The sequence below is a fragment of the Oncorhynchus mykiss genome, chromosome 8 (assembly GCF_013265735.2).
Source record: "Oncorhynchus mykiss isolate Arlee chromosome 8, USDA_OmykA_1.1, whole genome shotgun sequence".
Taxonomy (NCBI): Eukaryota; Metazoa; Chordata; class Actinopteri; order Salmoniformes; family Salmonidae; genus Oncorhynchus; species Oncorhynchus mykiss.
In genome coordinates, this window is record NC_048572.1 from 9825600 (window position 1) to 9840918 (window position 15319).

Sequence of the window (15319 nt, forward strand, 5' to 3'; positions counted from 1 at the left end):
CATACAGTAGAGTGTACATTTGAGCAATTAGCAGACAAACTGTGGCTGGATCCTGTCTGACTAATTATAAAAACAGCAGGACTTCGTGTATGCAGCATGTGCGTTCTCTTCTCTGGTCCCATATGCAAATGCTTCCAGGTGCTTGGGCAAATTGATCAGCGAGATAATTTCAAATGTCTGAAATGCTAGCATAGAGAGATAATGTTGTTTGATGTAGATAGGATGCTTGTCCATGATATGGACGTGACACAAAGTATAAATTGTACTCTTAGGCCAAAATGTAATCAATTGCAAATAAAGGAAATCACACTGATGGTTCGCTCAGAATGTTTCTTCTGTATCAGAAGTGAACAATAAGTAAATAACTTTGATTCCCACAGTCTACTAGAAACAAGAGGATTAAGATCCTTTATTGACACGTATGAATCAATGCAAACTGTAATACTATACATTTCCTTTCTTTTAACTTTTTTTACAAATGATTATAAAACTGTACAGTATAAAACCAAAGACAATAGGAAAAAGGGTTTATATATTAAAGATCTTATATTACCTGGTCAACACATCTCAGAAATGTGTTTGTTTGGCAAAACTTTTTTTCAAACTGAATACCAAGGCTTGTTACGAAAATGATAAGATTGATCTCATGCAGCAACTTCTAAAAAGGGCCTGAGAATTCCTCCATGGTAGGACAAAAGAAGAGTATATTTTCATTAGATGGTTTCCACCTCTTAACCGAGGTAATCTAACACGGACGTACAGTATATGTTTGCAAGGGAAGGAAAACACATGAAACAGCAAGAGGTAACTGTTTGACTTATTGACAGTCCAGAGGGAAATGCATCTATGCCCTATCTGGCCCATTGAGCCCATTGATACGACTCTAGAGAAGTTCTCAGAGATGACGTACTAACATTGGGCTTGCAGGAGGACCAAATAACCATTTGAGATAAACAAACATTCAGCATTTAGGACAAAAAGCAACAGTGCAACATATATAGTGAATAACCCAGCACTGTGGTATTTGTGGTATTAGACTCACTGCACATTGGTGGGTGAAAAGGGGTTGGAATGCATAGTCAGAACTAGTTTCCTCATATCATTGGCTGTTGGCAGGTCATCCTTTTGGCTTCTCACCTCTAACCCTTACGGAGGCAGACATCACATTGTGCTTCCTTCACATAGCCACTTGATTGAAACAAGTTTAGGCATACATTTCAAACCTCATTCATATTTTGTGAGTTCATTCACAAGGATATCCATGGGAAATGCCTCAGCTAAAGTTGGGTCAATTCCATCACCAATCCAGCCCCGAAATTGACTTGTTATCAAGTGAAATGTTTGATAAATGTATATATTTTATGAAAAGGGTAGCTTTCAAAACAAATACAATATGTTAATACCCCTACACTGCAAGCAGGTAGAAATGAGTGAAATTGTGTCCAGAATCTGGCACAGATTTTCAACATTGTTCTCTTTAACACACTGCAGAACTGGGCATTGAATCAAGTCTTGGGCACTTAAATGGCAACTGGCTGATTTACGAGCTGCCACCGGTCACATTAGTTAAACGCCACAAGGTCAAAGACTTCTGCAAAGACCTTTGGGAATGTTTCTCTCTCTCTCTCTTTCTCGCTCTCTCTCTCTCTGCAGATCAGAATCTCGCAAGATGACGGTAACTATAAGAGACAATGCCATTCCGTATGGACTGTACATTTTTCTGCACAACTGACTGCAAACTGAGCTTATAAACAACCGCAAGTCAGTTTTGAGCTCAAATCAATCCCGACAGCCTTCTACTAGCGCAGATATTCGGAACGGATACAAACGTTTGCGTAACATTTGTCCTTACTCAAAGGAAACTCATTGGCCAACAGAACTTCTCACTATTGGCGGAGAAGGCTGTAAAACATTTTTGAACACAAAGAAAGGCAAAGGTTCGGGTATGCAATAATGATCAACTTATTGCTTTTCTCTCATTTTATTCATGGTTTGTTTTTTCAATCATACCCAAAAAGATATTATTTTTTTTACATACTTTGTAATCATATAAATACACTATACAACAATACAATACAAAATACAATTTTTCTCATAAGGAATACATTTAGAGTTTGCTCGGGTAAGCTGGTTTTTAAGACTAACACTGGTCAGAAAAAAATGATATTCCCTTGGAATCAGTCTGATCAAGGCACATTCTGGTGACGGTGACAAAGGTGTTCGGTCGTCCTCGGTTAGATCTTTCCTTCCTCCCACAGGAAACGTAGAATGTTTGTCCAAAGTTCCATTTAATTGTACTCTGATCGAAGCCAGGCTTTCTCTACTGTACAAGTAAGCACACCTGCACCTCTGTTCCTTTATCCATTCATATGGTAACCTCTGTAACCTACACCGGTTGACTTTCACGTTAGTCCTCTTTCCCATCCGCCTTTTCTCCTCCTTTGACTCTATCATCAGTCTCTCAGGCTCTGAAGCGCTTGTTTTGCTCCGTTGCCCTTTCACATCGACTTTCTCTCACTTGCTCTAGCTTTCTCACACCTCCACACCTCCTTTCTGTTGCCCCCCTTGCGTGACAGCGGTCGCCGACACCACGATGTCGAAGCAGGTCTCCATCATGACATGCGACTTGCATAGGTTGACACAGTACTCCAGTTCGGCCGTGGCCTGCTCCAAAGCCTCCAGGTACTCCTGGGACTCTTTGTCCAGATCGGGGTCCACCTCAACTATGGGGGGGAGGGTGAAAAAGAGAGAAAAATGGAGAGATTAGCATCAGCAGTAGCTAACGCCATCAGATGTACAAGAAAAGTTCAGAAGATGAACAGAATTAAAAAAACAGATAAAATATGTAGCCACTCTTGACATTTTGTTGACCATACATCATGTAGGTACAGGGAATTTTCATATATGTGGTAAAAAGCTTATCCTAATGCCGTTTCACTATATTGGGTGATCCGAGGCGCAATAAGTCAGTGTTGGGGTCAAACAGAAATTCCAATTAAATTATTGAAAAAAGGGGTACTTTCAATTACTTCTGCGGAAGTATTCACCCCCTTGGAATTTTTCCTATTTTGTTGCCTGACAAACTGGAATTAAAAATGATTTTTTTGGGGTGGGGGGTTTATCATTTGATATACATAACATGCCTACCACTTTGAAGATGCAAAATATTTTATATTGTGAAACAAACAAGAAATAGGACAAAAAAAATGAAAACTTGAGCGTGATTAACTATTCACCCCCCCCCCCCCCCCCCCCCCCCCAAAGTCAATACTTTACTTTGTAGAGCCACCTTTTGCAGCAATTACAGCTGCAAGTCTCTTGGGGTATGTCTCTATAAGCTTGGCACATCTAGCCACTAGGATTTTTGCCCATTCTTCAAGGCCAAACTGCTCCAGCTCCTTCAAGTTGGATGGGTTCCGCTGGTGTACAGAAATCTTTAAGTCATACCGCAGATTCTCAATTAGATTGAGGTCTGGGCTTAGCCTAGGCCATTTCAAGACATTTAAATGTTTCCCCTTAAACCGCTCAAGTGTTGCTTTAGCAGTATGCTCATTGTCCTGCTGGAAGGTGAACCTCCGTCCCAGTCTCAAATCTCTAGAAGACTGGAACAGGTTTCACTCACGAATTTCCCTGTATTTAGCACCATCCATCATTCCTTCAATTCTGACCAGTTTCCCAGTCCCTGCCAATGAAAAACATCCCCACAGCATGAGACTTCACTGTGGGGATGAGGTTCTCGGGGTGATGGGAGGTGTTGGGTTTGCGCCAGACATCGGGTTTTCCTTGATGGCCAAAAAGCTACATTTTTGTCTCATCTGACCAGAGTATCTTCTTCCATATGTTAGGGGAGTCTCCCATATGCCTTTTGGCGAACACCAAACGTGTTAGCTTATATATTTTTTTCTTTAAGCAAGTGCCTTTTTCTGGCCACTCTTTCGTAAAGCCCAGCTCTGTGGAGTGTACGGCTTAAAGTGGTCCTATTGACAGATACTCCAATCTCCGCTGTGTGTCACGGCCGTCGAATGAAGTAAACCAAAGCGCAGCGTGGTAAGCGTGCATATTCCTTTTTACTAGGATGACGCCGACAAAAACAAATAACAATACAAACACAACCGTGAAGCTTAAGGGCTATGTGCCACAAACAAAGTTTACTACCTACAAAGACAGGTGGGAAAAAGGGCTGCCTACGTATGGTTCCCAATCAGAGAGAACGATACACAGCTGCCCCTGATTGAGAACCATACCTGGCCAAAACAAAGAAATACAAAACATAGAAAATAGAACATAGAATGCCCACCCCACATCACACCCTGACCTAACTAAATAGAGAAATAAAATGTCTCTCTAAGGTCAGGGCGTAACACTGTGGAGCTTTGCGGCTCCTTCAGGGTTATCTTTGATCTCTTTTTTACCTCTCTGATTAGTGCCCTCCTTGCCTGGTCTGTGAGTTTTGGTGGGCAGCCCTCTCTTGGCAGGTTTGTTGTGGTGCCATATTCTTTCCATTTTTTAATAATGGTTTTAATGGTGCTCTGTGGGATGTTCAAAGTTTTGGATATTTTTTGATAACTCAACCCTGATCTGTACTTCTCCACAACTTTGTCCCTGACCTGTTTGGAGAGCTCCTTGGTCTTCATGGTGCCGCTTGCTTGGTGGTGCCCTTAGATTACACACAGGTTGACTTTATTTAACTAATTATGTGACTTCTGAAGGTAGTTGGTTGTACCAGATCTTATTTAGGGGCTTCATATCAAAGGGGGTGAATACATATGCACGCACCACTTTTCCGTTTTTTATTTTGTAAATTTAATTTCACCAGTTTTGAGTATTTTGTGTATGTCAATTATGTCCAAATAAGATCAATTTCAACTCAGGTTGTAATGCAACAAAATAGGTAAAACTCCAAGGGGATGAATACTTTTACAAGACACTGTTTACCCCCTATTCTAACTTGTTACCTACTAATATACACCAGACATGGTTAGAGAGAGAAGTTGAGAGGGAGAGATCAGAAAGGGAGAGAGATGTAGAGAGAGAGAAAGATCAGAGAGAGAGAGAGAGAGAGAGAGAGAGAGAGAGATCAGAGAATGAATGAGAGAGATATAATTTATTGGAATTTACCCCAAGCCTGCTATCAGTGCATCCCATGATGCACTATAAACAAGGTCGGCTCACTATGTGATACAGTACTTCTACTAATCTCTATAACTGTGTCGCTCCACTGTGACCGCTCATCCATCGTCACACCTTTTACGGCTTTAAAAGTCATACAGGGACATAAAGATTAATGATGACATGTCTTTGACAGGGCTGGATATGCTGGTATGTCTGATGGAAGCTGCTCAAGACACACTACCCTCATAATCACAACATGAAAGGATGAAAGAATGATTTATATAGCTTGACTGCTCCCATCATGGGCTTGGACCAACCGGCGGTCCCTAAACCAATGGGAAACATCTCAGGGAAATAGGGTTTGGAGATGTAGCGGAGGGAAAATAATGCCTTATTGATTTCAAGACGCATACCGGTACACATACCACCCCCAACCCGTCTGCACACGTGAGAACACACGCACAGGATTTTTGCAAAGACAAGGATTTCAAAAGTATTTTTCTCTTCCTCTATATCCGTAGTAAAGTCATGAGGTGGGTTACTTTGGAATTCAGCTACCTTAGTAAACGTTTCTTCATGTCCGTTTACTCAAATAACAATTGAACTTCAGAAACGAGCACGCGAAAAAAGTGACGGGAATCAGTAAATGTGATTCCTGATTCCCTTTGGCTGTTTACTTTTGTAATGTTTTCGGGTGTAACACTAACAATATTATTTATATATTATATTATTTATATATTATATTATTTATATAAACTCAGCAAAATAAGAAACGCTCTCTCACTGTCAACTGTGTTTATTTTCAGCAAACTTAACATGTGCAGATATTTGTACTAACATAACAAGATTCAACAACTGAGACATACACTGAACAAGTTCCACAGACATGTGACTTACAGAAATGGAACAATGTGTCCATTTCTGTAATGTGATTCAACAGGTCCCAGACGTGCTCAATGGGATTGAGATCCGGGCTCTTCACTGTCCATGGCAGAACACTGACATTGCTGTCTTGCAGGAAATCATGCACAGAACAAGCAGTATGGCTGGTGGCATTGTAATGCTAGAGGGTCATGTCAGGATGAGCCTGCTGAAAGGGTACCACATGAGGAGGATGTCTTCCCTGTAAAGCACAGCGTTGAGATTGTCTGCAATGACAAGCTCAGTCCGATGATGCTGTGACACACCGCCCCAGACCTTGACGGATCCTCCACCTCCAAATCGATCCCGCTCCAGAGTACAGGCCTCAGTGTAGCCCTCGTTCCTTCGACGATAAACGCGAATCCGACCATCACCCCTGGTGAGACAAAACCGCGACTCGTAAGTGAAGAGCACTTTTTCCCAGTCCTGTCTGGTCCAGGGACGGTGGGTTTGTGCCCATAGGTGACGTTGTTGCCGGTGATGTCTGGTGAGGACCTGCCTTACAACAGGCCTACAAGCCCACAGCCTAGCCTCTCTCAGCCTATTACGGACAGTCTGAGCGCTGATGGAGGGATAGTGCGTTCCTGGTGTAACTCGGGCAGTTGATGTTGCCATCCTGTACCTGTCACGCAGGTGTGATCTTCAGATGTACCGATCCTGTGCAGGTGTTGTTACACGTGGTCTGCCACTGCGAGCACGATCAGCTGTCCGTCCTGTCTCCCTGTAATGCTGTCTTAGGTATCTCACAGTACGGACATTGCAATTTATTGCCCTGGCCACATCTGCAATTCTCATGTCCCCTTGCAGCATGCCTAAGGCACGTTCATGCAGATCAGCAGGGACCATCGGCATCTTTCTTTTGGTGTTTTTCAGAGAAAGAAAGGCCTTTTAAGTGTCCTAAGTTTTCATAACTGTGACCTTAATTGCCTACCGTCTGTAAGCTTAACGACCGTTCCAAAGGTGCATGTTCATTAATTGTTTATGGGTCATTGAACAAGCATGGGAAACAGTGTTTAAACTTTTATAATGAAGATTTATATGTATATGTTTATGTATGTGAATGTACAGTTGAAGTCCGAAGTTTACATACACCATAGCCAAATACATTTAAACTTACAATTCCTGACATTTAATCCGAGTAAATATTCCCTGTTTTAGGTCAGTTAGGATCACCACCTTATTTTAAGAATGTGAAATGTCAGAATAATAGCAGAGAGAATAATTTATTTAAGCTTTTATTTCTTTCATCACATTCCCAGTGGGTCAGAAGTTTACATCCACTCAATTAGTATTTGGTAGCATTGCCTTTAAATTGTTTAAAACTTGGGTTAAACGTTTTGGGTAGCCTTCCACAAGCTTCCCACAATAAGTTGGGTGAATTTTGGCCCATTCCTCCTGATAGAGCTGATGTAACTGAGTCAGGTTTGTAGGGCTCCTTGCTCGCACACACTTTTTCAGTTCTGCCCACAAATTTTGTGGGCACTCCAATACCGTGACTTTGTTGTCCTTAAGCTATTTTGCCACAACTTTGGAAGTATGCTTGGGGTCACTGTCCATTTGGAAGACCCATTTGCGACCAAGCTTTAACTGATGTTTGAGATGTTGCTTCAATATATCCACATAATTTTCCTACCTTATGATGCCATCTTTTTTGTGAAGTGCACCAGTCCCTCTTGCAGCAAAAGCACCCCCACAACATGATGCTGCCACCCCCATGCTTCACGGTTGGGAAGGGTGTTCTTCGGATTGCAAGCCTCCCCCTTTTTCCTCCAAACATAACGATGGTCATTATGGCCAACAGTTCTATTGTTGTTTCATCAGACCAGAGGACATTTCTACAAAAAGTATGATTTTTGTCCCCATGTGCAGTTGCAAACCGCAGTCTGGCTTTTTTATGGCGGTTTTGGAGCTGTGGCTTCTTCCTTGATGAGTGGCCTTTCAGGTTATGTTGATATAGGACTCATTTTACTATGGATATAGACAGTTTTAAACCTGTTTCCTCCAGCATCTTCAAAAGGTCCTTTGCTGTTGTTCTGGGATTGATTTGCACTTTTCGCACCAAAGTACGTTCATCTCTAGGAGACAGAATGTGTCTCCTTCCTGAGCGGTATGACGGCTACGTGGACCCATGGTGTTTATACTTGCGTACTATTGTTTGTACAGATGACCGTGGTACCTTCAGGCATTTGGAAATTACATTTTTTTTTTCTGAGGTCTTGGCTGATTTCTTTTGATTTTCCCATGATGTCAAAGCAAAGAGGCACTGAGTTTGAAGGTAGGCCTTGAAATACATCGACAGGTACACTTCCAGTTGACTTGAAGGATGTCAATTAGCCTATCAGAAGCTTCTATAGCCATGACATAATTTTCTGGAATTTTCCAAGCTGTTTAAAGGCACTGTCTACTTAGTGTATGTAAACTTCTGACCTACTGGAATTGTGATAAAGTGAATTATAAGAGAAATAATCTGTCTGTAAACAATTGTTGGAAAAATGACAAAGTAGATGCCCTAACCGACTTGCCAAAACTATAGTTTGTTAACAAGAAATTTGTGAAGTGGTTGAAAAACTATTTTAATGACTCCAACCTAAGTGTATGCAAACATCAGACTTCAACTGTATGTATATGTGTATACGTATGAATATATATATATATATATATATATATACATGCACATATATACACACACATATATATATATATATATATATATATATATATATATTTACCCCAAAAATATATGGGGGATTAGAAACGATGCAGACAATAACATTGATGGAAGCAACAATCTAGCCGCAATATTAAAGCTGATTCATCCCCTAAGAAAAAAAAAAATATATATTTATTATTATACCTCCAAAAAACTGTGGCCTCTTTCCCTTGCTAAAGACCTGGAGGCTTTTGGTGTGTTAAGAAGCTTCCAGAAATAGATTATAATGGATAGAGCTCAGCTAGAAAGGAAGGGATCTTCTCTGGCGAACCTTCGGCGACCTGCACAGCTCAACTGGAAATAGCCTCCTTGTTCTGCCGTTTTGTCTATTTGGGGTTTGGAGAACAGATCCACTCACTTGCCTTTAGTCTGTGTGCGAGATACTGTAAGTGCCTCCCTAAAAGTGTTTTCCCACATTGATAATGGCAGAAAATAGTTTTTACCACTTTAACAGTTTACTCTAGAAAGGAACTTAAGAGAATCAAACCCATCACAAAATAAAAAATAAAAAGCTATTGGCCAATGTCGCTTCCTTTGTCAATGTTAGTGTTTATGTATGCGAGAGTGGTTTCAGCTGTTGGCCCAATATGGACCACAAGAAGTGATAACTACAAGGTCACAGTGACGTCAACCACACACATTTGCTTGACACCTGCACAATACATTTGTCCACGTTTCATTGAGTGCAATGGCACTGCCATAGGGCATAGGGAACCTTGTAGTAACTGGGGCAGACGTCATGTTGAAGAGCTTGGGAGCTTGTAGTAACTGGGGCAGACGTCATGTTGAAGAGCTTGGGAGCTTGTAGTAACTGGGGCAGACGTCATGTTGAAGAGCTTGGGAGCTTGTAGTAACTGGGGCAGACGTCATGTTGAAGAGCTTGGGAGCTTGTAGTAACTGGGGCAGACGTCATGTTGAAGAGCTTGGGAGCTTGTAGTAACTGGGGCAGACGTCATGTTGAAGAGCTTGGGAGCTTGTAGTAACTGGGCCAGACGTCATGTTGAAGAGCTTGGGAGCTTGTAGTAACTGGGGCAGACGTCATGTTGAAGAGCTTGGGAGCTTGTAGTAACTGGGGCAGACGTCATGTTGAAGAGCTTGGGAGCTTGTAGTAACTGGGGCAGACGTCATGTTGAAGAGCTTGGGAGCTTGTAGTAACTGGGGCAGATGTCATGTTGAAGAGCTTGGGAGCTTGTAGTAACTGGGGCAGACGTCATGTTGAAGAGCTTGGGAGCTTGTAGTAACTGGGGCAGACGTCATGTTGAAGAGCTTGGGAGCTTGTAGTAACTGGGGCAGACGTCATGTTGAAGAGCTTGGGAGCTTGTAGTAACTGGGCCAGACGTCATGTTGAAGAGCTTGGGAGCTTGTAGTAACTGGGGCAGACGTCATGTTGAAGAGCTTGGGAGCTTGTAGTAACTGGGGCAGACGTCATGTTGAAGAGCTTGGGAGCTTGTAGTAACTGGGGCAGACGTCATGTTGAAGAGCTTGGGAGATCAGCTGCTCCTACAATGTTGGAAGGGTTTGTTTATTATTATGTTCAAGATGTTTCTCGTGTGGCCCAACTCCATGGCCCAACTCCATGGCCCAACTCCATGGCCCAACTCCAACAGAGGCTAGCACAGCCTGGAATCGTCCGCTAGTTACGCAACTTTGTTGTCCACTTACAATAGCCTCAGAGAGGCTAAATGTAGGAAAGCTGAGCGTGAGACTAAGAGGTATACATCTCTATAAGAGTAGCAGTCATGGTTTATTCATTAGCACAAAGCTACGTTTCAAGTAACAATCATTTGTAAAGACATGAGAAAACAACAGATACACGACATGGCCAAAAGTTGAATATCTCATTCCAAAATGATGGGCATTAATATGGAATTGGTCCCCCCTTTGCTGCTATAACAGCCTCCACTCTTCTAGGAAGGCTTTCCACTAGATGTTGAACATTGCTGCAGGGACTTTCTTCCATTCAGCCATAAGAGTATTAATGAGATCGGGCACTGATGTTGGGCGATTAGGTTCAAATTCATCCCAAAGGTATTCGATGGGGTTGAGGTCACGGCTCTGTGCAGGTCAGTAAAGTTCTTCAACACCGATCTCAACAAACCATTTCTGTATGGACCTCGCTTTGTGCATTGTCATGCAGAAACAGGAAAGGGCTTTCCCCAATCTGTTACCACAAACTTGGAAGCACAGAATCATCTAGAATGTAATTGCATACTGTTGCGTTAAGATTTCCCTACACTGGAACTAAGGGGCCTAGCCCGAACCATGAAGAACAGCTCCAGACCATTATTCTTCCTCCACCATACTTTACAGTTGGTACTAAACATTCGGGCAGATAGCGTTATCCTGGCATTCGCTAAACCCAGAATCGTCCGCCGGGCTGCCAGTGTGATTCATCACTCCAGAGTCCAATGGAGGCGAGCTTTACACCACTGCAGCCGACGCTTGGCATTGCACATGGTGATCTTAGGCTTGTGTGCAACTACTCGGCCATGGAAACCCATTTCATGAAGCTCCCGACGAACAGTTCTTGTGCTGACGTTGCTTCCAGAGGCAGTTTGGAACTCGGTAGTGAGTGTTGCAACCGAGGACAGATAATTTTTACATGCTTCAGTACTCGTCGGTCCCATTCTGTGAGATTGTGTGGCTGACCACTTTGCGGCTGAGCTGTTGTTGCTCCTAGACATTTCCACATCACAATAAAAGCACTTATAGTTGACCGGGGCAGCTCTAGTAGGGCAGAAATTTTACGAACTGACTTGTTTGGAAAGGTGGCATCCTATGATGGTGCCAAGTTGAAAGTCACTAAGCTCTTAAGTACGGGCCATTCTACTGCCAATGTTTGTCTATGGAGATTACATGGCTGTGTGATCAATTTTACACACCTGTCAGCAACGGGTGAGGTTGAAATATCTGACTCCACTAATTTGAAGAGGTGTCCATATCCTTTTGGCCATGTGGTGTAAAATAGAATAGAATAGCTGAATGCTGCTTTGACTGTTGGATGAAAGTCCATCTTTAACACAACCCAGTTACAAAACAAGGTGGTACACTTTAAGCACACTTGAAATAGTACACCAGATTTCTGTAGTAAGCTACTCACACTCTCCGGTCCACTTGCCAGGGTCCAGCATCAGCCTGCTCTTGGCATCCTCCAATTCCCCACTCAACCTCTCGTGCTTGGCCCTCAGCTCCCTGATCCGCTGTTGCCTCTTCTCCAGCATCCTCAGTCTTGCGTTGAAGTACAGCAGTCCCTGTGAGAGTAAATGGTAAGGATGGATGGAGTGAGCAGAGAGACAAAAGACGAGTGGAGGAAAGGAGCTGAGTGTGCTCCCTCTGGAGAAACCCTGACTTGGATGGAGGGAGGGAAGTAAACAGAGAGAGCGAGAGAGAGAGAGAGAGAGAGAGAGAGAGCGAGAGAGAGAGAGAGAGAGAGAGAGAGAGAGAGAGAGAGAGAGAGAGAGAGAGAGAGAGAGAGAGAGAGAGAGAGAGAGACAGAGACGGACAAAGGAGTATTTTTAGCCGGATGCTTCGATTAGGAGTTTGTGTGCTGTGAGGAGGCTCACACACGGGAGAGGGAGGTTTAGAGATTATTCAAAATGTAATCAAGAGCGGCTAACCTGTGGAGATTTAGCCCCCTGTCCATTGCTGGGGTTAATTAGGATAAATAAAATTAGCATCCACGCTAATCTCTCGCTTTGCTTTAATCTCCAGGACAAACGTTGAGCTCAGGGATTGGGTGTAGACATAGTCACCAGTACCAAGTTATTGAAAGGTAGAATAACAGAACAGATTATTCCTAGTTCAGTCCCTCCAGGATTCTGTGATCGCAATCACCACATAAACCAGTCAAATCACTGCGATATTACAGCAAACAACACTGCATCACAAAAAGAGGGTTCGCAATTTTAACCAATCACCGCACTTTTACCACATAAAGTGGTTCAATCAAGCCCCCGTCAGCGCAATTTTGTGCCAAATTTGGCAAAATCCTCGCAAATTGTCATGCAACATGTCAGAATTGCTGCAGCAAAATCCAGCATTTTAGCCCACAGAAAAAAAAGCAAAAGACCCCTTGAAGTCCTGGAGGAACTGTTAGTTGGAACTGTTGTTTTCATCACTACAAGCGAGGTCAATTGCTTTTGCACTATTGGCTTTGCACAAAATTTGTTTTTGGACACATTTGTGCCACAATATAATGTGTCTATTTCACAAGGCATAGCAGAATGAATTAATTCCATGCTTCATGCATCTTCCATTTTAGCACATGATCTAATAATCAAGGCACATCCATCGAGTTTAATGAACAAACCTTTTCCACATCCTGGAATGGCTGCAAGATGAGAGAGAGAGAGAGAGAGAGAGAGAGAGAGAGAGCAGAAAAAAATACATTATTAACATTCGCTAATGCAAAGATAATACACAATCTAAATGGATGCACTTTGAAATGCAATTAATCACACAAACACACACACACACACACACACACACACACACAGACACACACACACACACACACACACACACACACACACACACACACACACACACACACACACACACACACACAGACACACAGTTACATGCACATTGCACCCACACACTTAAAATACTTCATTTTGGGGAGCTCGGGATGACAGGCTCTAAAAGACGAATTGAAGATCATCTTTTCCTAATTGAAAATAAATCAAAGCACCATCAGGCAGAATTGATGTATTTTACCCACTACACTTTCACTGGATGACTGGGTCCTACATTATTTGCTGGGTGACTGGATCCTACACTATTCGTTGGGTGAATGGGTCCTAAACTTTTCGCTGGGTAATTTGGTCCTAAACTATTCACTGGGTGACTGGGTCCCACTGGTGGGAATGGTTAATGACCCGTGGACATGGAGAGTGGAGAGGCCCATGAAGAGAAATCAGGCGAGGGCCCAGATAGCAGGTCCAACCTTCATCCTCCACCCCTAGTTTCCCCTCTTCCTCCTTGGGTTTACTCCCCTCCTTGTTCCCCCTCTTCCTCGTTGAGCTTCCTCCACCCTTAGTTTCCCCTTTTCCTCATTGGGCTTCCTCCACCACTAGTTTCCCCTCTTCCTCGTTGGGCTTCCTCCACCCCTAGTTTCCCCATTTCCTCATCGGGCTTCCTCCACCCCTAGTTTCCCCTTTTCCTCATTGGGCTTCCTCCACCACTAGTTTCCCCTTTTCCTCATTGGGCTTCCTCCACCACTAGTTTCCACCCTTCCTCGTTGGGCTTCCTCCACCCCTAGTTTCCCCTCTTCCTCATTGGGCTTCCTCCACCCCTAGTTTCCCCTTTTCCTCATCAGGCTTCCTCTACCCCTAGTTTCCTCTCTTCCTCGTTGGGCTTCCTCCACCCCTAGTTTCCCCTTTTCCTCATAGGGCTTCCTCCACCACTAGTTTCCCCTCTTCCTCATTGGGCTTCCTCCACCCCTAGTGTCACTCTTAGTAGTGGATGGATTTAGGGTTCGAGACAGTTTAGGTAGCCTTGCTTTGTAATCTGGGGCATGTTCAGTTGAGGCTGATGAACTGGACTGTCCTCCTTAATTTTAGCCCACTGCGAAGGGGAGCCATGCCTGTTACGCAGCCATGATAATCTTGACATGTTATTTATAAAGTAGACAATTACTGGAGGGAATTCCTTTTGTCCTTTGGTGAGGTCAAAAGGTGAACAGGTGTGACATGCACAACATTTATGCAAGTAAGGAGAGGGAAAAAAGCTAATAAAATAACATTCCCAGACAAATAAGTCAAAATATTCTGGAGTTTACAGTCTGGCTAATTTGTGTACATACGCATGCACGCCTGCGCACGCACACACACACATACACCACTTTAGAACGCCAAGAAGCAAGCAGATGGAGAATCTCTAACCTCTGTCCCCGTGGCACCCTCTCGCCTCCTCTGCAGCCGTTCCACGTCGTCGATCTCGTACACCTTGATCTCGAAGGGCTCTTTCAGGGTCCCACCCAAGGGGGGCAAGTCCACCCACTGGCCTGGAACGCCAGCCTTTCTGCCCAGGGAGGAGGTGTCCGGCAGGGGAGCAGGGATGAGACGGCGCCGCTGGAGGCCTGGAGCAAGTGGGTGAAGGGAGTGATCAGTTCATTGGAGTTGGATATGGACACCAGCAATATCCTAGCACGTGCGGCACTGCCTTGAAATATGCATGAAGCAAAAACATGCCAAGACACAGACTGATAGCAGACTTCCATAGAGCCAGCTGGGATCACATAACCTTGGGCTAGCACTGATTACATATGCATTAGGCACTAGACCCTATCTGTTGCTGTTATGAATTAAGGAGGATGGGCACATGAATCTGAATAGACCGAATTCTTGTTATGAGTGTACACTGCAGCCGGATACGCTGTCACTTCAGATACTACACTTGAATGGAGATTCATGACAATGCTAGGTGGAGTACATACTGTACATCGAAATATATATTCATAGGTTTAGGAAAAATAGATATTTAAATGTGAGATATCCATGTGCAAGGCAAATTCATACATGATATTAGAGTGAATGAATACATTCATTCTTACTCGCTTCAGCATGCATGCAA

General features: G+C 43.4%; 1 protein-coding gene across 3 annotated transcripts in view; it reads right to left on the reverse strand.

Moving 5' to 3' along the window:
- Nucleotides 1-382: 382 nt before the first annotated feature.
- kif26aa (kinesin family member 26Aa) overlaps nt 383-15319 on the reverse strand; it is a 167471-nt gene continuing 152534 nt past the window's right edge. For all 3 annotated transcript variants that reach the window (XM_036984711.1, XM_036984712.1, XM_036984713.1), the window contains 4 exons: nt 14629-14825; nt 13053-13073; nt 11844-11994; nt 383-2723 (listed from right to left, as the gene is read on the reverse strand). In XM_036984711.1, coding sequence (XP_036840606.1) covers nt 2533-2723; nt 11844-11994; nt 13053-13073; nt 14629-14825 — 560 coding nt within the window. In that variant the 3' untranslated portion in view covers nt 383-2532. The remainder of the gene's footprint in view (nt 2724-11843; nt 11995-13052; nt 13074-14628; nt 14826-15319) is intronic.